The sequence below is a fragment of the Sander vitreus genome, chromosome 3 (assembly GCF_031162955.1).
Source record: "Sander vitreus isolate 19-12246 chromosome 3, sanVit1, whole genome shotgun sequence".
Classification (NCBI taxonomy): Eukaryota; Metazoa; Chordata; class Actinopteri; order Perciformes; family Percidae; genus Sander; species Sander vitreus.
The window spans coordinates 36,445,101-36,469,542 of NC_135857.1; the positions used below are offsets into that span (position 1 = coordinate 36,445,101).

The 24,442-nt window shown below is 41.9% G+C and overlaps 1 protein-coding gene and 1 pseudogene across 2 annotated transcripts; one reads left to right on the top strand and one right to left on the bottom strand.

Annotated features, from left to right (window-relative positions):
• abcg1 (ATP-binding cassette, sub-family G (WHITE), member 1) lies at window positions 1–24,071 on the top strand. Of its 2 annotated transcripts, none has more exons than XM_078247250.1 (14): window positions 1–238; window positions 7,594–7,711; window positions 8,504–8,636; window positions 9,134–9,184; window positions 9,260–9,405; window positions 10,532–10,655; window positions 11,215–11,329; window positions 11,763–11,899; window positions 13,351–13,452; window positions 18,935–19,103; window positions 19,194–19,294; window positions 20,487–20,645; window positions 21,237–21,355; window positions 22,179–24,071. In XM_078247250.1, exons 1-14 carry the CDS (start codon window positions 16–18, stop codon window positions 22,405–22,407), a joined length of 1,926 nt encoding a protein of 641 aa, XP_078103376.1. In that variant the 5' UTR covers window positions 1–15; the 3' UTR covers window positions 22,408–24,071. The 2 variants fall into 2 exon arrangements, with proteins under 2 accessions (XP_078103376.1, XP_078103377.1); XM_078247251.1 differs by having other exon boundaries at window positions 35–238; window positions 11,763–11,883; window positions 13,356–13,452.
• LOC144513520 (olfactory receptor 2A14-like) lies at window positions 16,799–18,911 on the bottom strand (annotated as a pseudogene).
• Window positions 24,072–24,442: the final 371 nt, after the last annotated feature.

The following is a 24,442-nucleotide window of genomic DNA, read 5'->3' on the forward strand; positions in this document are numbered from 1 at the left end:
GGGCCCCCAGACCTCATGTTGGACCCCCGGACGGTGTGCGTTTGTATGGACGAAGTGGTGAAGAAGCGGCCGGCGGGCAGCCAGCAGACACCGCTGCTGCATGGACACTTAAAGAAGGTGGACAACAACCTGACGGAGGCCCAGAGGTTCTCCTCGCTGCCACGCAGACCGGCGGTCAACATCGAGTTCAGGGACATCTCGTACTCCGTCAGGGAGGGACCCTGGTGGAGGAAGAAAGGTACTAAGATAACCAGGGACACACAGAAACATTTAAAAAACTCTGAATGTTCACACATCCCCACCATAAGCACAAGAGAAGTTCTGCAGATCTTCATTCTGGATCACCGCTGAAAACTGGTTCTGATAATTATCTCATTATCGATATATATATATATATATATATATATATATATATATATATATATATATATATATATATATATATAGAATATGTAATCGTTTGGCTGATAAAACATCAGCTTAAGATCAAATATGTAACTTTTTCAGCATTAAAATGTCTAAAGACGTCTCAACTTATCTTCTATATGTTGTTGAGTTGTGTACTTTCATTATCCCGAAAGTTACCAACAGAAATAACAGACGTAGCATCGCTGACGTCACCAATTGATTTGTGGACCGCCGTTTTGAAGCCTTGAGTTTGGCGGTATGGCCGTTGCAAGAGGATGGAGCTGGGGAGGATGGAGCTGGGGAGGGTGGAGCTGGGGAGGATGGCGCTGGGGAGGATGGAGCTGGGGAGGGTGGAGCTGGGGAGGGTGGAGCTGAGGAGGGTGGGGCTGGGGAGGGTGGAGCTGGGGAGGATGGAGCTGGGGAGGGTGGAGCTGGGGAGGGTGGCGCTGGGGAGGGTGGGAGCTGGGGAGGGTGGCGCTGGGGAGGGTGGGGCTGGGGAGGGTGGAGCTGGGGAGGATGGAGCTGGGGAGGGTGGAGCTGGGGAGGATGGGGCTGGGGAGGGTGGAGCTGGGGAGGGTGGAGCTGGGGAGGGTGGAGCTGGGGAGGATGGCGCTGGGGAGGGTGGAGCTGGGGAGGATGGAGCTGGGGAGGGTGGAGCTGGGGAGGGTGGAGCTGAGGAGGGTGGGGCTGGGGAGGGTGGAGCTGGGGAGGATGGTGCGGCCAAGCCACTGTTGTTTATGGTTTCAATAGCGCTGCGATAAGACGAATGCTAAAGAGCGAAAGTTGTAGCGTTGTGGTCATCTGCCAGAAACTGTCAGAAATTGACATATGATATCTTAGGAAAGTATTTGAGTAAATGTACTCGGTTACCTTCCACTTGTTCTATTTTTATTTCAGGGTTTTCCTTCCTTGTGTGTGTGTGTGTGTGTGTGTGTGCGTAGGATTATCGGGCCGTAATCTATTAATCTCAGCAGGTCTCCTGCTAAAAATAGCTGCAGGCCAGATTAGAAGCAGCTCTGTCACGCCGAGAGAAAATAAACAAAACCACCTTCACTGTATTCTCATTTTTACATTAGAAGGGAAACTTCTGGGTCCCGGGTCCCGGGGACGTACGGGTCAAACTAACTTTCAAGTAAAACTTTTAGTAAAACTAAAAGTCAGCTTTCATTTTTTATATAACTTATCTTAATGTACGTATGGAACTTGTGTAACAAGCATGCATATTTTTACCCAATTCCCTTTTTTTTTCTTCTTTTTTTTAAACTTAACCTAAGTAGTTTTATTTCAGTTCACAACGTTAACGACATGTTTAAAACTGCGTACTTTTCACAACGTGCGCCTCATGAACGTGTTTTCAGATATCCTTCGAAAATTACAGCTGTAGTTAAGTGTAGAAGTGGAGAAGTGGAGAAAAGGTGACTGTGAGCCAGGTACAGAGCACCGTGACACGATGGTCCTTTCAGCGTTAACTAGCTGACAAAGGCGAGCGTCATGCGGCTATGACAGTTAAGTTTAGACACCTGAATGACTGATTAAGATAAGAAAAAAGATGGTGATTTGGTAAAACTAATAATTAGTTAGTGTGAGTTTTGGTTATACATGGTGGTCTAGTAAAAAAGACGCATTCAACAGCAAAAAAGTGACAAAAACATCAGAAAAAATATTGATTTTCAGTTTTGACGCGGGAGGACCTGCTATGTTATGCTATGTTAGGGTTAGCTATGTTAGGGTTAGCTATGTTAGGGGGTTAGCTATGTTAGGGTTAGCTATGTTAGGGGGTTAGCTATGTTAGGGTTAGCTATGTTAGGGTGGGTTAGCTATGTTAGGGTTAGCCACGCTTAGGGTTAGCTATGTTAGGGTTAGCTATGTTAGGGTTAGCTATGTTAGGGGGTTAGCTATGTTAGGGTTAGCTATCTTAGGGTTAGCTATGTTAGGGTTAGCCACGCTACGGTTAGCTATGTTAGGGTTAGCTATGTTAGGGTTAGCTATGTTAGGGTTAGCTATGTTAGGGTTAGCTATGTTAGGGGGTTAGCTATGTTAGGGTTAGCCACGCTAGGGTTAGCTATCTTAGGGTTAGATATGTTAGGGTTAGCTATGTTAGGGGGTTAGCTATGTTAGGGGGTTAGCTATCTTAGGGTTAGCTATGTTAGGGTTAGCTATGTCAGGGGGTTAGCTATGTTAGGGTTAGCCACGCTAGGGTTAGCTATCTTAGGGTTAGCTATGTTAGGGTTAGCTATGTTAGGGTTAGCCACGCTACGGTTAGCTATCTTAGGGTTAGCTATGTTAGGGTTAGCTATGTTAGGGGGTTAGCTATGTTAGGGTTAGCCACGCTAGGGTTAGCCATGTTAGGGTTAGCTATGTTAGGGTTAGCTATGTTAGGGGGTTAGCTATGTTAGGGTTAGCTATGTTAGGGGGTTAGCTATGTTAGGGTTAGCTATGGTAGGGGGTTAGCTATGTTAGGGTTAGCTATGTTACGGTTAGGGAGTTAGCCACGCTAGGGTTAGCTATGTTAGGGGTAGGGGGTTAGCTACGCTAGCGTTAGCTATATTAGGGTTAGGGTTTAGGGGTAGGTGTGTTCGGATCCCAGAAGCCTCCCCACGCGTCCAATGACTACGTGGTTGAAATGGAGACTAAAGGTGTGCACGGGCCGCAGCATGTCACTCAGAGCTTCCCCCTCTAAAGACCGCTGTACCCAATAAATGAAAAGCGGTGAATCCTTTGTCTAAAGGAGGGATAGAGAAAAGGAGAGAGGTGAGGTCTTCCTGCTGGAGGAAAGGGACGGTGGGGTGAGAGGGGGGAGAGAGGAAGACCCATCCCTCTGTCTGGAGGAGGTGGGGAAGAGGGTTAGGGGTTAGGGTTAGGGGTTAGGTTAGGGCTAGCTAAAACTGGCAGTCATAATTATACGTGCCGCTAGTTCACATACAACAACTATCCGACATATTGGCCACAGTGTGGTAAAAGCTGAGCTGACTCGTTCCCGGACGGTAGAGGGCAGTTTTTCCCCCCTCCAGTGCTGTGACGCCATGTGAAAACTATGAACTAGGGCTGCACAATATATTGCTTTTTGTTATCGTCATCGCAACATCAACTGGGGCAGTAGACATATTGCAAAAGACACTTATATGTTGAAAATGAAAAAAAAAAAATTCTGCTGAAAATATCAGCAGAAAACTGCACTTTAAGTTTTTTAGTTTTTTTAGTTTTAGTTTTAGTGCTGCCTTTAAATTTAATTCAGCGGTCAGTTTGTTCAATAGAGCAATGGTCTTCAATGTTTTTTAAGCCAAGGACCCCTTAGCTAAAAGAGAGACGGACACGTTTGTTGTACTTTATCAGAATACTGAAAACAGCAGGACTGAGAACACTTTAATATCTGTTTATTTATTGCAAGTAATATTTTTATCGTGATATTTAACAACAGTATGGCATATTGCATATTTTCCTCATATCGTGCAGCCCTACTATGACTCCAGGACAATAACAAATCCAACCTCAGTGTGAGTCACATTCCACTGTTGTTGTAGTCAGTCTGTAAAGAAAGCATTGCTCTTTGTTCCTGTTCATATCAGAGTTTCACTGGGAACAGGGTGAGGGGTCGTTCACACCTGTTCACCTGAAAGGAACTCCTCCTCCTCCTCTTTATGATAAAATGACGGCTGAGTTTCACCCTCATGTTGTCCTCGGGTCAAATTTGACCCGTTTTCAAAGTTTCTATATCCTAAATTTGGTTTTTTTTAACCAAATTGCCCCAAAATAACATGGATGGGTCCATAAGACGCTCTTCACAAAGGAAATGAAGGATCAAATCTCTATTTTCATAGAATTTTGGGTGTTGTATTCAATTTTTATAGCATTATCCTGACTAAACTTACCTTCCTTCCTCTGATCTTAACCGTTAGTCCAAATCATTCATAATTTTTGCTTTTTTCTTACACCAAAAAATCATATAATTAAGGTTTATTGACCATGAATTCCAAAAATAAGTGTAAAATTAGTGCAAATAAATAGGTCTAGTGGTGAAAATACTGGTGTTACTTTCTAAAAAAAAAGTGCCAAACACGTTGAAATAAGCAACAAAAACATAAAAACTGTGTCTAAAAGAGTGTTAATTTTGACCCGGGAGGACAACACAAGGGTTAAGGTGGCGGACAGATGCATTGTGGGTTTTCCTGAAGAGCAGTCTGTCCGCAGTTAAAGAGGTAACTGCAGTTCATCGGCACTAATCTGCCACTGAGATGACTGTCGTCCAAACATTGGCGATATAAATAAATGTTCCTGTCAACGCTGAGGGACAAGAGAACCCTCCCATCTTCCTCTTCCTCCACCTGTTTCTATCTTTCTCCATCTTCCTCTTCCTCCATGGGTTTCTGTTCCAAGAAGCTTGTAAACACTGCAAAAATACATTTTAAACGTTCACTTACAGAACGTCTTTGTTACGTCGTTTTTTTTATTTTTTTTTATTAATAAAGTAAAATAATCATCTTAAATCTTCACGGCTTTTGCATCACATGAATTATCAGCAGTGAAACAAATGCTCTTGAAGAGGTTTCTTTTTTTTCTGTCTTGGTCTTGACTTGGACTTACTGTCGCTCATTTGGACTCGGCCTTGACTCGGTGTCACTGCGTCCTCGGTCTCACCGGGTCCTGGTCTCACCGGGTTCTCGGCCTTGAACTTGACAAACGTGGTCTTGACTCCAGCGCTGGTAATCCTGCAGTGAAGGTTACTGTCGGCCAGAGAGAGTGACCCAGATTGGATCAGATTAAACGTGATAATCTCGTTAAAGAGCGTTGAGCAGATAAACACTTCAGCGGTTACTGCCGGCCAACATCATCAGCCTTTTTGGTTTGGTTTGGTTTCATTGGTTTGCACACATTCATGCAGCCGGTCAGTAGTTATCTGTCTGTGAATCTGGGGGGGCGGAGCTTCTGAAGGGGTGTAGTATTTGTTTGGCAGTTGTGTTCAAATATCCAAAATCGTTGCGCAGCATCACTTACTGCACCTTTAACAGCTGTCTTGTCTTATCTTGGTTCTCTCTGCTCTGTTGTTTTGCTTTGTGCTCTGTTTTGTTGGGTTATTTCTAAGATTATTTTTTATATTTTTATGCCCTATGTTCCCACATTTCCTTTTTCATAAATTTGTATCAGATTTGATCCCCCTTTCTCCCAATTTGGTAGCCAATTACACCCAGCCAATTATCCAGTACCAATGGACTACTGATGGAATGTAACCCTAACCCTAACATAGGGCCTCATTTAAAGAAAAATCTTAGAAATGTGGGAACATTGGGCTGTGGGACCATTGGACTGTGGGAACATTGGACTGTGGGACCATAGGGCTGTGGGAACATAGGGCTGTGGGAACATAGGGCTGTGGGAACATTGGACTGTGGGACCATAGGGCTGTGGGAACATAGGGCTGTGGGACCATTGGGCTGTGGGAACAGGACTGTGGGACCATTGGGCTGTGGGAACATAGTGCTGTGGGACCATTGGGCTGTGGGAACATAGGGCTGTGGGACCATAGGACCGTGGGAACATAGGGCTGTGGGAACATAGGGCTGTGGGAACATTGGACTGTGGGACCATAGGGCTGTGGGAACATAGGGCTGTGGGACCATTGGGCTGTGGGACCATAGGGCTGTGGGAACATAGGGCTGTGGGACCATAGGGCTGTGGGACTATAGGGCTGTGGGACTATAGGGCTTTGGGAACATAGGGCTGTGGGACCATAGGGCTGTGGGACCATAGGGCTGTGGGAACATAGGGCTGTGGGAACATAGGGCTGTGGGAACATAGGGCTGTGGGAACATAGGGCTGTGGGACCATAGGGCTGTGGGAACATAGGGCTGTGGGAACATAGGGCTGTGGGACCATAGGGCTGTGGGACCATAGGGCTGTGGGACCATAGGGCTGTGGGACCATAGGGCTGTGGGACTATAGGGTTGACCCCGTTTTGTTGCTGATCTTTTTGGTTCTGGGCTGTGTCTTGTTTTCTGCTACGTTCAGCTTTGCTTGTAATGTCCTTGTTTTTGTTTCTTTGTATTTTAAAAAGCTTTTTTAACACAGAGGGCAGGGGACTCCAGATGAATGCATCTGGCATTTTTAACCCATGTAAAATCATGCGTTTTATTGATTTGCAATGTCCCATTTCATAAATGAACTGAATTGAAATTAATTGAAAGAGGAAGAGTGTATGCTGGAGAGGTCAGAAACTCGTGGTCACTAAAACTTAATTGACAGGACATACAATAACTACAACTAAAACTCAGTATGGCGAAAATAGAAAAGAATATTTATCAGGCTTAAACTCAACAAAATTATGACAATAAAAGTATTAAATATCAAAACTTACAGTAAAGGTAGGGGATTTAGATAATAAAAGCCGAAGAAAGCTTCAACATTTCTATGATTAATCATGAAATGAATGAATGAGTAGGTAGGTGTTTAAACATTTAAAAAAAGAAGAGCTTCATGGACTTTCTCTTGTTGCAAAAGGGAGTTTACTTTTTATTTACTTTTAGTTTAAAAAGTAACATCCTCCGTTGGTTGTCTTAATTGGTCCTTGAACTATTTAAAAATAAATCCGTGCTCAACGTGAGAAAACTCATGAACAGCCGATCAATAATCTGAACATGACTGTTAGGGCTGCAACTAACGATGCTCTTCACGGTGGGTTAATGGGTGGATTATGTTCTGGATGAGTGGATAAGTTGTTTGGTCTCTAAAATGTGGATCAGTGTTTCCCGAAATCAAAGATAAACGTCCTCAAATGTCTTGTTTTGTCCACAACTCAAAGATATTCAGTTTCCTGTCACAGAGGAGAGAACAAACTAGAACATATTCACATTTAACAAGCTGACATCACACAAGTTTACCTGTTTTTTCATAAAGAAAATGTCTTAAACTGATTAATCGATTACCAAAGTTGTTGAGGATTCATTTAATAGTTGACGCCTAATCTATAATCTTTGCAGCTGTAGTAAGAAGTTCATCTTTCTCTCAACTGTTTTTCCAGGAGAAAGTTGTGACTGACAGGGTTCAGGTGTGTTCAGGTGTCCGATTCATGTGAAACCAGACGGAGAATAAAACCTCCAAACTGATGTGAAACCCGACTCAAGGACTCCAGACAATGAGTGGTCCTTTGAGCGGCTGGGAACCTGCAGACTGATTGTTTCTTTTCTGTCTCAGGTTACAAAACTCTGCTGAAAGGGATCTCTGGGAAATTCACCAGCGGGGAGCTGGTGGCCATCATGGGGCCCTCAGGGGCCGGGAAGTCCACCCTCATGAATATCCTGGCCGGGTACAGGTGGGTACCGGTCTGCTGAAGTCGGATTCAGTCAGATCTGTGGCTTTGAATGTGAATATTTATTGGGGGTCGACCAATTATCCGCCTGGTGCAGATATTTGGCAATTTGCAGATTATCTGTATCAGTGTTTTATTTTACCGATAACCACTAAGGTTAATTAATTACAAAGTGTGCTACTTGTGTCCCTCCCTCTGCTCTGGTTTCACTCATGATGAAACCTGGTTTCAGAATGATGAAGACCGTTAGAGAGCAATTAGAAACAAAATAGGATGAAGGCTCTACAGCATGGCTTTTCAATTATACATTTAGTTGGGCCAGATTTTAAAACCATGAAATGTAGATGGGCTGTTTCCGCCAGACGCACAGCAGACGGGAGCTCCCTGATCTTCGGTGATATATCGCGGTCTGGCCTACTTTCTCTGTGTGCAACGATCGAATCTGGCGAGAAAACACTGATACTCTATTATAAGTGATAAAAGATAGCCTATGTTATATATGATAGAAATTATCTGATTCTGCTCATCAACCATTCATTGATTCATCAGAGTCCTGTGAAACCCATGTGAGGAGTTAGAGCGACCTTCAGTGGCAGACACGAGAACTGACCTGAAGTTTAACTAAAGATTTACGTTCAAGTCTAAAATATTTATTAAAACTACTTATTTTATTCTATTTTAGTGTAATCTTTTAGATATTTGGTGATCTTTTTGCATTTAGTGTTTTTGTGTGGAGCATTCTTTGACTTTTGATGTATATGTATAACATATGTATACATCTATATTTGTACACAGAGAGACGGGGATGAAGGGGGAGATCCTGATCAACAATCAGCCCAGAGACCTGCGCTCCTTTAGGAAGGTTTCCTGTTACATCATGCAGGACGACATGCTGCTACCTCACCTCACCGTACAGGAAGCCATGATGGTACAGGAAGTAATCTGATCCTTTACTGCAGTAAACATACTCTCAACGACTCCCAAAGACTCTTAAGGACTCCCTATGGCTCCCAACGACTCCCTATGGCTCCAAACGACTCCCTGCAACTACAAATGGCCCACTAGGACTCTCCACGACTCCCACCAACTCTCTACGACTCCCAACGACTCCCTACGACTTGCAACACCCCCTACGACTCCCAACGACCCACTACGTCTCCCTACGACTCACTACGCCTGCCTACGACTTCCCACGTCTCTCAACGGCCCCCTATGACTCTCAACGGCCCCTTACGACTCTTAATGGCCCCCTACGACTCCCAACGACTCCCTACGGCTTTCAACGCCCCCCTACAACTCCTTCCACTCCCAACAGTGCCTTACGACTCCCTACGACTCCCAACAACTTCCAACGCCCCCCAACGACTCCCATGTAATTCTCTTATCCAGGATCCGAGCAGTCACTGATGAATCTTGTCTCTGCAGGTTTCAGCCAACCTGAAGCTGCAGGAGAAGGCGGAGGCTCGCAGAGAGATGGTGAGTTCTGACCCCTGACTACTTCCTGCTCGTATATAGGGATGTCAGAGGTGTAAGCAGACTGTGTGTGTTCAGGTGCGGGAGATCTTGATGGCTCTGGGTTTACTGGACTGTGCTAAGACCAGGACATCTCACCTGTCAGGGGGTCAGAGGAAGAGACTGGCCATCGCTCTGGAGCTCGTCAATAATCCTCCGGTCATGTTCTTCGATGAACCCACTAGGTCAGTAAACCTCAGAGTGACGTTTAGTCTTTTCACAAAAAGTTTATTTTACCTGTTTTGTGCCACTTTGACTTTTGTGGTGACATTCCATTTTTCAAAAGTGAAATATAACTTGTGTATCGCCCTGTGACTTGGATCTGGTCTAAAATGTTATGGGTTCTTCTTTGGCCCATGCTACACCCTTCCACCAAGTTTCATGGAAATCAGGCCAGAAGATTTTCTGTAATCCTGCTGACAGACAAACAAATGGACAAACCAAACAGAAAACATGAGCTCCTTGGCAGAGGAATTAACTCTGTTTCCTGAGTCCAGTGTTTAAGGCTAGAAGGTGTCGTCAGCATGTCGCACAGATTGTAAATCCTTGTGTGACTCAACGTTCTCTATAAATAACCCTGGCTGCTGTCGGAGCTCAGACTTTTCACCTGTCCTCCCAACACAACAGCTGTGTCCTAATTCACCCCATATACTCTTTATCTGAAAGGTTTCAGTCATTAACGACTGAAGATCCGAACATGGACTGATGTTTTGTTTTGACAGCTATTCAAAAGCTGTTTCCTTGTATATAGATGGGGTTATTTTTTATGTGAAAGCTGCCCATTCCAGGATAGAAAACAAAACTCTGGGTTGTTTGCATTTCGTTTAACGAATCACAATCATCTTGGGCCGTGCTAAGCTGTGGACGCAGTGACGGTGGCTCTGCACCATGCAAAAGTGCCACATACATAAACGCCACATACAATATTAAATGAAGTTAACTGTTATAATACAGTAATGTAATACAGTAAAGTGAGCTGTTTAAATTAGCTGATACATGGTTAAACATAATTTGCTCTTAGCAGTGTATCTCCGCGTGTACTTCGTCGACAGCAATCCCACCAATCAGTCCCAAAACGTCCCACTTAGAGAGGAAATGCTGTAAACATATTCTTTGTAAATCATTACCCGAAAGAACCAAGCAGGCCTGCCTTGTTGCACGATCCAAATTTTCTTCAAAACTTGACATTTTCAGCGTGGAGCTCACTAGCTCGAAGTTTGTTGTAAACACAGTGGCTTCAACAGACCTGGCACCAATACACAGTTCTAATGACGTACAACTCGTCCTTCTTTCTGTCTTCCTGTGTCTCAGCGGCTTGGACAGCTCGTCCTGTTTCCAGGTGGTCTCTCTGCTGAAAGCTCTGGCTCAGGGAGGACGGACCGTCATCTGCACCATCCACCAACCCAGCGCCAAACTGTTCGAACTCTTTGACAAGGTCCTCACACACACACACACACACACACACACACACACACACACACACACACACACACAACTACAGGTTTAATGAATATTATCTGGGTTATAAAGACTGTTAACGTTAATCAGCACAAGCAAGCATACACCGCAGCTGAATGAATCTGATGGATTGAGATATGGATATGACCTCACACAACCCCACTTTAAAACATCTGAACTATCCATAACTGAATCCTCCATTTTATTAGGGCTGCAGCTACTGATAATTTACATTGTGGATTAATATGTGGATTATTTTCTGGATTAATGGATAAATTGTTTTGGTCTATAAAATGTCAGAAAATGGTAAAAATGTGGATCAGTGTTTCCCAAAGCCCACAACTCAAAGATATTCAGTTTACTGTCAGAGAAGAGAGAAGAAACTAGAAAATATTCACATTTAACAAGCTTATTTTCATAAAAAATGACTGAAAAAAATGAAAAAAGATTTTTTACTCTCACTGCAGTAAAGGATCTGAATACTCACGCTTTATCAGTTTTTTATGGTAACAACTGTTATTGTGTGTGTGTTGCAGCTGTACGTGCTGAGTCAGGGTCAGTGTATCTACAGAGGGAAAGTCTGCAGTCTGGTTCCCTACCTGAGAGAGCTCGGACTCAACTGCCCCACCTACCACAACCCGGCCGACTTCGGTGAGAGCCTCAGCCCTCGTGTCTCTATCTGGTTCACATGTTTCACTTGTGTTTACAGGTGACGGAAAGATATGTTCTGATGAACGCAGCAGGATGTTTGATCTTGCCCGGAAAATGAACAAGCAACATCAGTAGTAGTAGTATAATCTATTATGGTCGTCCACGTCCGCATGCAATGCATAATAGAAATGACTCATTTCAACACCAACAAACAGAGCAACTAACAGATACAACCTGATAGGGGTGGCATGTCTATTTGCATCTTTTTTCATCTCTGTAGTCATGTCTGTGATCCTTTAGCATCTCTTTATGATCGTTTGTGGGGGGTCTTTGTGAGTCAGGGCCCCTTGTGCCCAGTAGTCCCATTCAGTAATCCATCCACGAAGTAATTTGTTAGAGCACTTGAGTAAAAGTCCCTGTGGTGTGTGTTCAGTGATGGAGGTCGCGTCTGGAGAACACGGAGATCAAATGGTGCGACTGGTGCGAGCCGTCCAAGACAGGAACTGTGAGAAGACTGAAGTGAACGGAGACACTCACCTCCACCCGCTCATGTGGCACCGCACAGAGGAGGTGAAAAACAAACGCACCACACTGTACACTTTAGACAAGTCGGCAGACTGACCAACAGCAGGCTGGCCTGTACGACGAAGCAAGATCAACATGACCTGGATTTATTTCTGTTACCCGGCTTAACCCAACCTAACAACCTCGGTCCCGCATAAGCTGTGTCACGACGGTGGTTAACAACTAGTTCAATCAACCCAGGGTTTCCCAATCTGGCGATGTGCCCGTCCACATAAAAGAGCCGTTGTTTGCACCGTATGAACAATCGCAAACATGGACAAGTCTACCAGAGGTGCATATTTTACACAAGAAGAGCAAACGATAATCCTACAGAAATCTGAAGAACACGGCTGTAAAGACACGGCTTTACAGGCAAAAAGCAATTCAGCAGCTGCTTCCTAAAACAGGAAGGAAAGCTGGAAACAATTGCAGACGCTGTGAATGCGTAAATTGCATAATTACGCTTGTGCATTCCATAAACTTTCATTGCTGTAGCCTGTATTCTTTAAGTTGCAACCCTGGCAGTTAAGTGATCGTGGGAGCAAATCATATATATATATATATATATATATATATATATATATATATATATATATATATATACAGTCATGTGAAAAAAATTATATAAAATATATATATATATATATATTTTATATAATTTTTTCACATGACTTTATATATATATATATATATATATATATATATATATATATATATATATATATATATATACACCACGGCGATTTAACCCGGCAACAAGTGATCCACCGTCATGATACACAAAGCCCTCGGTTGAACCTGAAGTTACCTTGGTAACCCCAAACCTTGCTTCGTGGTACAGGCCTCCGTTCTCCCACAGGATGAGGAAACAGTCCGACTTTTTAAAGTAAAACATTTATTGGGCTGACACAAACCACAAAGTATATCAAACATAAAAGATGATGATCTCATAGTTGGAATATTTCAGCAGGAAGTTACTGTAAACAGAAATAATATTTGAAAACATATCTTTTCTGTTTGTCTGTTATTTAAACAGTTTTAATTATATTAACATTAAATCATAGACCTATGAAATATAGACCTTTGTTAAATGTATTTGTTATAATGGTTAATTTTGGTCTTTGTTTCTGATATTTCACATATTTTAATAATTTAGCGATGTGACTATTTTTTTATTTATTTGATCTGACCGTCAGTTTCAAACACAGATCATGTGACACACTGAGAACTAATAAATGTTGAAGACAATCACTTACATTTTCAACTTTCTGGAATTTTCTGCTGATAAAGAAATAATAATTAAGTCATTTTAAAACCAAAATATCAATATGTATCATGATGTAGTGAAACAGTTTATTGCTACAGTAATAATCAATACTGTTGGGGTGTACTATCAACGAACTGCCTCTTGTTGTATTTTACGTCTTTATTTATTATTTCCGTCTCTTATTTCTCAGGAGAGTTCGGCGTCTGAAGGTTGTCACAGTTTCTCGGCCAGCTGCATGACACAGTTCTCCATCCTGTTCAGGAGAACGTTCCTCAGCATCCTCAGAGACTCGGTGAGAAACCACACACAGACACACACACACACACACATATATATATGCATATCTCTTTTTATTCTGACAGTTTTGGCCCTAAGGCCTTTTTCAAATCAACAGTCAGAGACAATCAGAGACAATCAGAGCTGAGACATGAGGGATATTTTCTTTTCTTGCTCACAAAAAACCTTCTGGTGCGAACGTGAAACCTTCTGGTGCGCACAAGAAGCTATTTTGTGATAGTAAAATAGGTGAAGAGTTACCTCATCATCTTTCAGTTTGTTGATGACACTATCAAGTACATTTCGTTGCTTTTTCAGGAAGATGAATAACTGACTGCTACTCAGATTGGTTTTCTTGCTCCTGAGACGAGTATAAAGTTTCTCTTGCCCACAAGAAAGTTGTGAATAAGAAAAAAAATTCCCTGTGTCGTTTTAGGGTCTTCCTAGTCTGTATCGATGATGTTTTTATTTACGGCATTTCATTATTGGACGATCCGCCTGATGTCCCTTATTTTCAGGCGGCTGTCCGTCCCCTTCCTCTGTCTCTGTGTTGGCGTTCTAACCTCTGGTGGATTTGTGAGGGCTCTGGTTAACTGGTCCTCAGATCTCTGCAGGGTAAATCCAGACAGCTAGCTAGACTATCTGTCCAATCGGAGGTTTCTGTTGCACGACTAAAACTACTTCTGAACGTCCACATGTTCCACCAAAACCAGCTCCTTCCTGAGACTATTTAGCAGAGGCACCTTTGCTGCGTCCAGAGCTTAGCGCCGCCCAAGACGATTGTGATTGGTTTAGAAATGCCAATAAACCAGAGCAGGTTATTCTCCCATCCAGGGATGTTGTGTGGACTAGACAGACCTATAAGACTAGGGCTGGGATATAAAAATTGCTTTTACGATTCAAATCGGCCTTCATTTGAATGATACAATATGGATTCATAAAATCTGGAGATTGATCTTTTAAGAGGTTCAGTCATAAAGTTAGAGTGAAGATATTGGTATCATATGAAACTAGACAATATAAGTAATCCATGTCATGCTAATTAGCTCCAAAGGGAAAAACTGCCTTGGCCATTTTCACAGATGTGTCTTTTGGTTAAAATAAAAAAGTTAATTAATGCAATTGCTTTTGGGTCAATTCTTAATGTAAACAATAATATTTTTAATAATGCACCAGGTTACAGGGTTCCTTGTATAATTTACATCATTAGTTCACTGAGAATCTTTCATATCAATTAAATTGGTGTTGTTACTGAAATATATCAAATCGATTGTAATTAGGACCTTGTGAATGGGAATCAAATGGATTCAAGAAATCAGTGGGAATACCCAGCCCTACTTGTTATTTGTCTGTATTTGGGGCCGGCCTTTATTTGTTTGTGATGACCACACTGTCGGCTATTTTGGCAACTGGACAACCTGCCTGTAAGCTGTGGAGCGGTATTACCTGGGGTTAGGGACACAATGCAGTTAACGGAGTACTCTTATTATTAATACAATTAAAAAGTTTGATATAGGTGGTGATGATGTAATTAGGAGCAACTTGTAACACAAAATTACCTAGATTCTGTTTTAATATTTGTAATTTATTTATCTGCATATAAAACAAACTTCTTAGCTGGAACAATTTGGTGAAGTCGACTTTACAAGTGTATTATTTAACCCTTTAAACTCATACAAATTGTCCCCCAATGCCTACATTGGTATTTTTGGTTATTGTGATGTAATTTTTGCATTATCTTCAAATGCTTCCTATCTCTAAAATCAGAACAACCTAAGCTAAAAGGTTATAGAAGTCAATAAACCATCATAATTAATAAAACTATTGAAATTGTGTCATAAATTGAAGAAAATACAAAAATCGGATGCGTTTTCATAAAATGTTACCAAATAAACACAAAACATATTGATCCAAAAATTTCTAAATCTAGAAACATGAACCACATATTTCTTGATACTCCAGAAGTTACCAGAACTATTTACATTTTTTATTCCATCCATCCATCTTCATCCATCTTATCCGGGGTCGGGTCGCGGGGGTAGCAGCTCCAGCAGGGGACCCCAAACTTCCCTTTCCCGGGCCACATTAACCAGCTCTGATTGGGGGATCCCGAGGCGTTCCCAGGCCAGGTTGGAGATATAATCCCTCCACCTAGTCCTGGGTCTTCCCTGAGGCCTCCTCCCAGCTGGACGTGCCTGGAAGCAAAGGAGAAGCGGTTCTACTCCGAGCTCCTCACGGATAACTGAGCTTCTCACCCTATCTCTAAGGGAGACGCCAGCTACCCTCCTGAGGAAACCCATTTCGGCCGCTTGTACCCTGGATCTTGTTCTTTCGGTCATGACCCAGCCTTCATGACCATAGGTGAGGGTAGGAACAAAAACTGACCGGTGGATCGAGAGCTTTGCCTTCTGGCTCAGCTCTCTTTTCTTCACAAAGGTGCAATAAAATGAGTGTAATACTGCACTCGTCCCATCGTCCCCTTACTCTCGAACAAGACCCCAAGGTACTTGAACTCCTTCACTGACCATCATTGGCTGCGTGGTGGAGAGGGTTAGAGCAGACAGCATCATTTAGTACGCCACTCATCCCTTTCATAGTATGTTTGCACTCATGCAGTCTGGGAAAAGACACAAAAGTGTCAAATCAAGGACAACTAGGCTGTTAAACAGCTTCTTTCCCACAGCAATCATTGCTTAATCAGAAAAGGTGAACTGCAAATAAGCGACTGTTCCTCTAGAAGATTTTAGGTTTATTTAATTGGTGCTTTTTTTTTTTTTTTTTAGCATGATCTTGGTTTATTTATTAAGTGTTTTTATTTATGAGCCTAGAATTTTAAAAGTCCTTTGTCTTCCACTGACTTATTTATTGACGAGTGGATGTGGAAACACAATTTCGTTTTTACATGGTGCATAAAAATGACAAATAAAGGAATCTTGAATGATCAGATGGCCATTTTTTCTACTTTCTACATAATTTTTGTAAAAAATGTAGGGTTTTCCTTACCATTATAAGGCTTAGGCGCAGCAGCCAAGCCTTTTTTGGGCATAACCTGGGCTGAATGAATGTAAAATCCATGTGTGCATCAAATCTAACTGAAAGACTCCTCTCAGATCTAATGACTGTAGTTGGTCCCCAGTGGACTTCTGTAGCAAGTTTTCTTTTTAAGCTTTATGAGTCTTTTTTATTTATTTTCTGCTTGAGCTTTTCCAATGTTTTAGACACAGATATGGTAATAATAATGGTCCAAAATGATGTGAAAATTCCATTTTCTTGGAAGGCCCTGTCAAATACATGCACCTAAGTCTACCACAAACCTAGATAATTTAATTCTGCAACCAGCGAGTTGCTCTTTTAACATCAGTTTACATTTGACCAAAGAGAAGACTTTTACACAAGTTTCGTATTTTAGACATTTGCAGTCCAAACATTAAAGGGTTGAAGATCGGTTGGCAGGTCAGAAAGTACAATGACAAAAAAATGCGCAACATAACAGGTAAACTGCTCATATCAAACCTGCTCTGTACTATTTCAAAGAAAGAACCAAAGAAAAAGTTGATCAGAGAAGCGAGGTGAGGTGTGCAGGTACTGACAGCTTTCTGTCTGGTCTGTTTAGAACCAGAATAACACACTTTAAGAATCTTCATGTAAGTGTAAAGGATTAAACTGAGAGGACCAAAGACTATAAGACAAGTGATAATGAGTCCATAAATGTTGTTAACTGTGGCGACAGAGCAGGCAAGTTTGACAATAGAGTAGTTATCACAGTAAACCTTGTTAATGATGTTCCCACACAGCTGTAAAGGAGCACTCAAAGATATTGTGACAGCAACTCCAACAAATGGGTTTAACCATGTTATAGCAATAAGCATGGTAACCTTGTTAGATGTCATATGTGTGTTATATTGCAGAGGATAACAGATAGCAAGATATCTGTCATAAGACATAATGGATAAATTAATGAAATTGTATACTTGCATACGTATACAAACAGAAAATCTGCAGGAAACAGAAGGGAGCAGAAACAGTGTGAATGTCAGAGAGGATCTGAACCAGAAGGAATGGAAACAACCCTGTACTACCATACAGTTCATTTACAAACAGGCTGACCAGAAAAAGGTACATAGGTTCATGTAAGCTTCTGTTCATACAGATAACCACAATCAGCAAAAGATTGGTACAAACTATTACAGCATAAAAACACATAATAATCAGGAAAAATAAGTATTTGAAGAGCCCAATATCAAAGTATGCACCAAAAGTGAAATATGAAACCTGTGTAGAGTTTATCATGATCATTCGTTTTGTTCCCAAAACAATATTTCAAGTTTGCACAGGATGAACAGTTGACAATGTTACATTTTGTAGGAGGTTAGCAGAAATCAAACTAGTTTAAATGTTAAATGTACGCTCATCCTGGACTCACTGTATTAACACACAAGCAGTATTCAGCCTGAAGACAGTAAAGACATCAATTATTACAATAACATAGATTCTCCAAACTTACCATCTTTCTTACTTCAAGTCAATATAATGTTTAGGTTAGAAATGACAGAACACAGTTCATGACATTGCATGAATCCTTACATTCATTTGCTGTGACTGAGATGAAACTCTGCGTCTGCTTCCTTTAAACTCTTCAAGTCAGAGGGTGTGATCATCAGCAGTCTGGCTTCATTACCACGGGACACATCTAACTGATATCTGAACTTCTACTCTGACCATATTAAAAAACAACATAGGTCAGTAGAACAAAAAAATAAGCAAACATGAATTGATTCTTCTTTTCCCATAAAGACATATGACTGTAGTTATTAATCAATTAGTCGGTCAACATAAAATTGATCGGCCACTATTTTTGATAACCTAGTAATTGTTTGTCAATATTAATAATAAAGTAATGTTTTTCTATATATATTAACTTACTGTTGGTTTCAGTGAAAAAGAAGTGTCCTTTAAGATATTACATCAAATTTATCCCATTATGGAGCCTCTAGTCTCACATTGCCAGACCCTCCTCCACAGCGCTGTGGAGGAAGGTCTGGCCAGTCAACACAGCATTCCTGGATGGGAGAAAAAAGTGTTCTGATTTATTGGCATTTCTTTAAACCAATCACAATCTTGTTGGGCGGCGTTAAGCACCGGACACAGCAACGGTGCCAATATAGTCTCAGGAAGGAACTTGTTTTGGTGGAACATGTGGACGTTCAAAAGTAGTTTTAGTCGTGCAATAGAAAACTCAGATTGGACAGATAGTCTAGCTAGCTGTCTGGATTTACCCTGCAGAGATCTGAGGAGTTAACCAGAGTCCTCACAAATCCACCAGAGGTTAGAACGCCAACACAAAGAAAGAGGAAGGGGACGGACGTCTGGTCAACAATTAGGGACATCCGGCTGAACTTCCGGCAGCACCGGAACAATCCCTTGAATGAAACGTCGTCGACTTAGATTACGGTTGTAATAGTCGCAGTGACTCATCTGCGCTCTCATTGGTCGAGCAGGTGCTGACTCACCTGAGGATCTCCTCTCACATCGGGATCGGCGTCCTGATTGGTCTGTTGTACCTGGGCATCGGGAACGAGGCCAAGAAGGTTCTCAGTAACTCGGGCTTCCTCTTCTTTTCCATGTTGTTCCTCATGTTCGCCGCTCTGATGCCCACAGTGCTAACATGTGAGTCTAACACACAATGCTGGATCATAGAAGTACATTTCTTTGTTAGTTTGTTTCATGTAAACGTTGAGTTGTGTGTTTGTGCTTCAGTTCCTCTAGAGATGGGAGTTTTTCTGAGGGAACACCTGAACTACTGGTACAGTCTGAAGGCGTATTATCTCGCCAAAACTATGGCAGACGTCCCCTTCCAGGTAACGTTTTATAATCCAGAATACTCTACAACAACTCCTGCAGCTTCCATTACTATATATATGTAAATATATATATATATATATATATATATACTACCAGTCAAAAGTTTGGGGTCACTTAGAAATTTCCATTCCACTCCATTATAGACAGAATACCGGTTGAGATCAGTTGCATTGTTTTTTTTAAGCAGGGCAGCAGTTTTCAGATTACATTATGTGCTTACATAATTGCAGATGGGTTCTTTGGAACATTGGATGAATGGTTGCTGATAATGGGCAATGTAGACATTGCATTAAAGATCAGCCACTTCTTTCTACAACAGTCAAGAACCCTTTTACAATTATGTAAGCACATAATGTATGTAGTTAATGTAATGTAATCTGGAAACTGCTGCGCTGATTAAAAAAACAATGCAACTGATCTCAGCTGGTATTCTGTCTGTCATGGAGTGGAATGGAAATTTCAAAGTGACCCCAAACTTTTGACCGGTAGTATATATATATATATATATATATATATATATATATATATATATATATATATATATATATATATAAATATATAGAGGTGCAACGATTAATCGATTTGTTGTCAAATATTAAATAAATTGCCAACTATTTTGATCATCTATTAATCAGTTTGAGTCATTTGTTATGATAAAACAGGTAAACTTGTGTGATGTCAGCTTGTTAAATGTGAATATGTTCTAGTTTCTTCTCTCCTCTGTGACAGGAAACTGAATATTTTCGAGTTGTGGACAAAACAAGACATTTAAGGACATCATTTTGGGCTTTTGGGAAACACCAATCGACATTTTTTGTCCCATTTTCTGACATTTTATAAGCCAAACAACCAATCCATTAAACTAGAAAATAACCCTAACGATTGAAATAATCATTAGATGCAGCCCTGATAAAATGGAGGATTCAGTTTGAGATAGTTCAGATCTTTTAAAGTGGGGTTGTGTGAGGTCATATCCATATGTTACTCTGTCAGATTTTCTGGGGTTCTGCAGTGTATGATTATTTGTGATGGCCCTAAATTACAGGCTAGATTAAAAAGCTTCTGGTTTGCCCACAATGAATACATTGAAGACCTTGTTGAAACAGCGCATTTCTCTCCTTTTTAACACACATATGAATATATCCTTCACTGAATACTGTGCTGTACTGTGTGCCCTCTGCTCTGCAGGTAGTGTTCCCGCTGGTGTACTGCAGTATTGTGTACTGGATGACGGCTCAGCCTCCGGACGCCAGACGCTTCTTCCTCTTCCTGTCTCTGGGCGTTCTGACCTCTCTGGTGGCTCAGAGTCTGGGCCTGCTGATTGGAGCCGCCTCCACCTCTCTGCAGGTCAGTTTACCTGAACTCACCTGTTCTCATGAAGCATTCGTACATATAGCTGTGAAAAGTAAAGCACTGTAATTTGTCTGTATTCAACATATCTTTTTACTGTCAGCACCAAATTGTCTGCTGCTGTATAAGAGCATGAAGATCCTCATAGGGAGGATTTAGGGGGGATGTTTGGTTTCTAAAACACAGGGCTTTCAAACCAGGGAGTCCAGGAAGAAGTTAAGGAGAAAACATAAGACTTTCACCAGGAAACAGGTGTTCATGTCCTGAAGAAGTTAAGGAGAAAACACAAGACTTTCACCAGGAAACAGGTGTTCATGTCCTGAAGAAGTTAAGGAGAAAACACAAGACTTTCACCAGGAAACAGGTGTTCATGTCCTGAAGAAGTTAAGGAGAAAACACAAGACTTTCACCAGGAAACAGGTGTTAATGTCCTGAAGAAGTTAAGGAGAAAACACACCCAGGAAGCTTAACTTAACTGTCACATAGCCGCTCGGTGCTCGCCTAATTTCGTAGGATATCATACGAACATGTTCATGACAATGCCTAGACCTGCTGAGTCCATTAAGGTGTGTGTGTTGTCTCTTGCAGGTGGCGACGTTTGTGGGTCCGGTCACAGCGATCCCTGTGCTGCTGTTCTCCGGGTTCTTTGTCAGCTTCGACACCATCCCCTGGTACCTTCAGTGGATGTCTTACATCTCCTATGTCAGGTGGGGGTGCTGTTTGATTACTGATCTAAAGTCTGACTCCATCTCACATATAAAGACAATCTGTCATAATGTCACTGAGTTTTTAGTCTCAGACTAGAAGATTTTACTACCAAGACTCCAAACATAATATCAAACATGTTTGATTTTGTCTGAACATCCAGACATGAAAAAAAGTCAGTTTTCATCCTTTTTCAGCTCTTCTTTTGTCGTTTTGTCACTTTTTATGATCTTTTTATGGCTTTTGGTAAAGTTTTTAGCGTGTTCTTTCTGAATGTCCAAATGGGAAAAAGACTGACTTAAGACAGCTGGGACTGAGTTTTATGACCAGCTTACATGAAACGATTGAGATGAAGGGAGAGCGCCCCTACTTTAGCAAGACTCTCAGGATTTCATTCCCAGATGGACATTTATCTGCAACAGTGGAATCGCTTGAAAAGTCGTTTGGTGGAAGTTTGGCAAAAGTTACAATTATTTACAAACTGTATATCCTTGACTAACAAATTAACATTTCCAAAATAACTGATCTACCTTGTGTTTGCTATTCATAGCAGGAGGGTTCTATTTTTTATTATTTCTTCTGGCTGGATGATTATGAAAAGTTTAAGTTTCCAGAAAGGAACGTTTTTTTGTTGCAGATTTTATTTGCAAAGCTCGGGAGAGAAGACAGAATACTTTGTTTAAGAACAAGCTGTAAAATAACCTTTTATTCTGTGAAATGTTTGACCACTGCAACTGACAGTTTGCTGTCTTATAAACTCACAAGGGTTGAGCACTTTGTGCGCTTGACACAGAAATAAAGAATCACTGTTGTTTTGTGTCTCAGGTACGGCTTTGAGGGCGTCATCCTGTCGATCTACAGTTTGGACCGAGAGGATCTTCACTGCGATGATCACGACACCTGCCATTTCCAGAAGTCGGAGGCCATCCTGAAGGAGCTGGACATGCTGGACGCCAAACTCTACCTGGACTTTATCGTCCTAGCCATCTTCTTCTTCTCCCTGAGGCTCATCGCTTACTTTGTCCTCCGGTACAAAATCAGCGCTGAGAGGTAGACCAGCGCCAGCAGGACGAAGAGGACCACGGGGAGAAGATCTGAGCTGCAGCATACGGCGTTTAGGCCCAAAACCTTTAGGCCAAAGTTAGCGTGTAGCTGAGTTATCTACATGTGAACACTGAATCTACTTTGGCTCGCTGTTAAAGAAATGACACAAAGACGAGACTTAGATCTGATGCAAAGGTCTCTGAGTGTCATTAGAGGACAAAGTGAGGATATGTCAGGTCCTGTGGGGACAGGAGCTGGTCTCCTGAGTCCTGAACTGTGCCACAACCTGCAGGACCGCAAAAAAAAAGTCTCTCCGGTCAGGTTGAGGAGGTGGGACGGACTCTAGACTGATTCAGTTTGTTTTTAAAGACATTTAGGTTAATTCAGGGCGTTTTCACACGTGTACCTTGTTTGATTTGTTTCTGATTGTTTCATTTGTCCCTTGGTTCGCTTGTGTTCACGCTCTGCCCATCGCGTAGTGATTTTGTATGTAATCGCACCGCGAAATTATCGAGAAACGCGTGTTGTGAACACACAATTACCGGAAGAATTTGCCTCAGGCCAGATTTCCCTCTCCTTTTCCCCCCTGGAAAAACCAGAAATGCAGCATTAGCAGTGTGTAGCTAATTAGTTTCATTGCGTATCTTATCGGGGCTAAACGGGACCCAGTTGGCCACCCACTGTGTTGGAGTGTGAGCCACAGTTGTGAGTCAGTTGTTTCGTGTGCTGGGCTGATTGCATTCGCACTGCAAACGAATTGCTCCAGAGATTGATTGAAAGCGAGCCGAGGCCTCCCTTGTTTTAGCCTTGTTTCCACCAAGCAGTCTGGTTCTGTTACTACACATTAGATCAATTATTTTTGCGTTTCCGTTGTTAAAACGTTTGGATGGTACTAATAGGATCACTTCATTCCGACCTGTTTTTTTCGTTACCCCTCGCACACTAGTCTATACCCATGATGTTCTGGAAATTCCGCCGGATGACACTCTTTTCGGCCGGATGCCTGTTACCTTCCTCTGTCTCTGTGTTGGGGTTCTAACCTCCGGTGGATTCGTGAGGACTATAGTTAACTGCTCCTCAGATCTCTGCAGGGTAAATCCAGACAGCTAGCTAGACTATCTGTCCAATCTGAGTTTCTGTTGCACGACTAAAACTACTTTTAGAACGTACACATGTTCCACCAAAACAAGTTCCTTCCTGAGAATATTTAGCAGAGGCACCGTGGCTCCATGCGGAGCTTAGCGCCGCTCAAGATGATTGTGATTGGTTTAAAGAAATGCCAATAAACCAGATTACGTTTTATTCCCCATCCCGGAATGCAGTATGGACTAGCCAGACCTTCCTCCGCAGCGCTGTGGAGGAAGGTTTGGCAAACGAGACTACTCGCACCCTGATCTGAAACTTAAGGTGGAGCTAGAAACACTGCAGTCTGTTGGTTGGAAAATGTCCACGGCTTCCATCAAACGTCCCGACAATGCAGGAAGAAATGTTAAAACTGAAAACCACACGCTATTACCATCCGATAACGACGCCTACGTTTAAGTGTCAGATTGTGTGTTTAGGTGCTTATGGGTTATGTAAGGTATCTAAGGGTACAAGATTGCGTCCGAGTGTAATTGCTGTGTTCATATTGGCTCAAATGAACCGATCTGTGGGGGGGAAAATACTCCTAACTTTAGAACTGCTCCGAACAAGCCAAGTGTGAAAACACTCTTAGTTTTTAATCTCTGAGGTGTCTTTCAGACTGTTATATCAATAAAGTGAAGTTTAATTATCTCGTGAATAAAGACTTTATTTACTCCTTCATTACTGAAAGAATAATTCAACACCTTTTTTAGTCACCAGTGAAAGCTCAGAAAACATAGAGAAAGAAATGAACTCAACATGCTGTGTCTTTTTGTTATTTAGCCGAAGGTGGAAAATAACTTATTCAATTTGAAGTACCTGTACTTTAGTATTTCCATGTTCTGCTACTTTCTACGTGTCTTCCACCACATCTCAGAGGTAAATCTTTTACTTTCTACTGCACTTCATTTATCTGACGG

Coding starts and splice junctions, on each gene's coding strand:
- abcg1 (XM_078247250.1), top strand. CDS start 16: ATGTTGGACCCCCGGACGGTGTGCGTTTGTATGGACGAAGTGGTGAAG. Junction 9,185..9,259: donor CGGAGGCTCGCAGAGAGATG/GTGAGTTCTGAC, acceptor GTGTGTGTTCAG/GTGCGGGAGATCTTGATGGC. Junction 20,646..21,236: donor CCGCCTCCACCTCTCTGCAG/GTCAGTTTACCT, acceptor TGTCTCTTGCAG/GTGGCGACGTTTGTGGGTCC.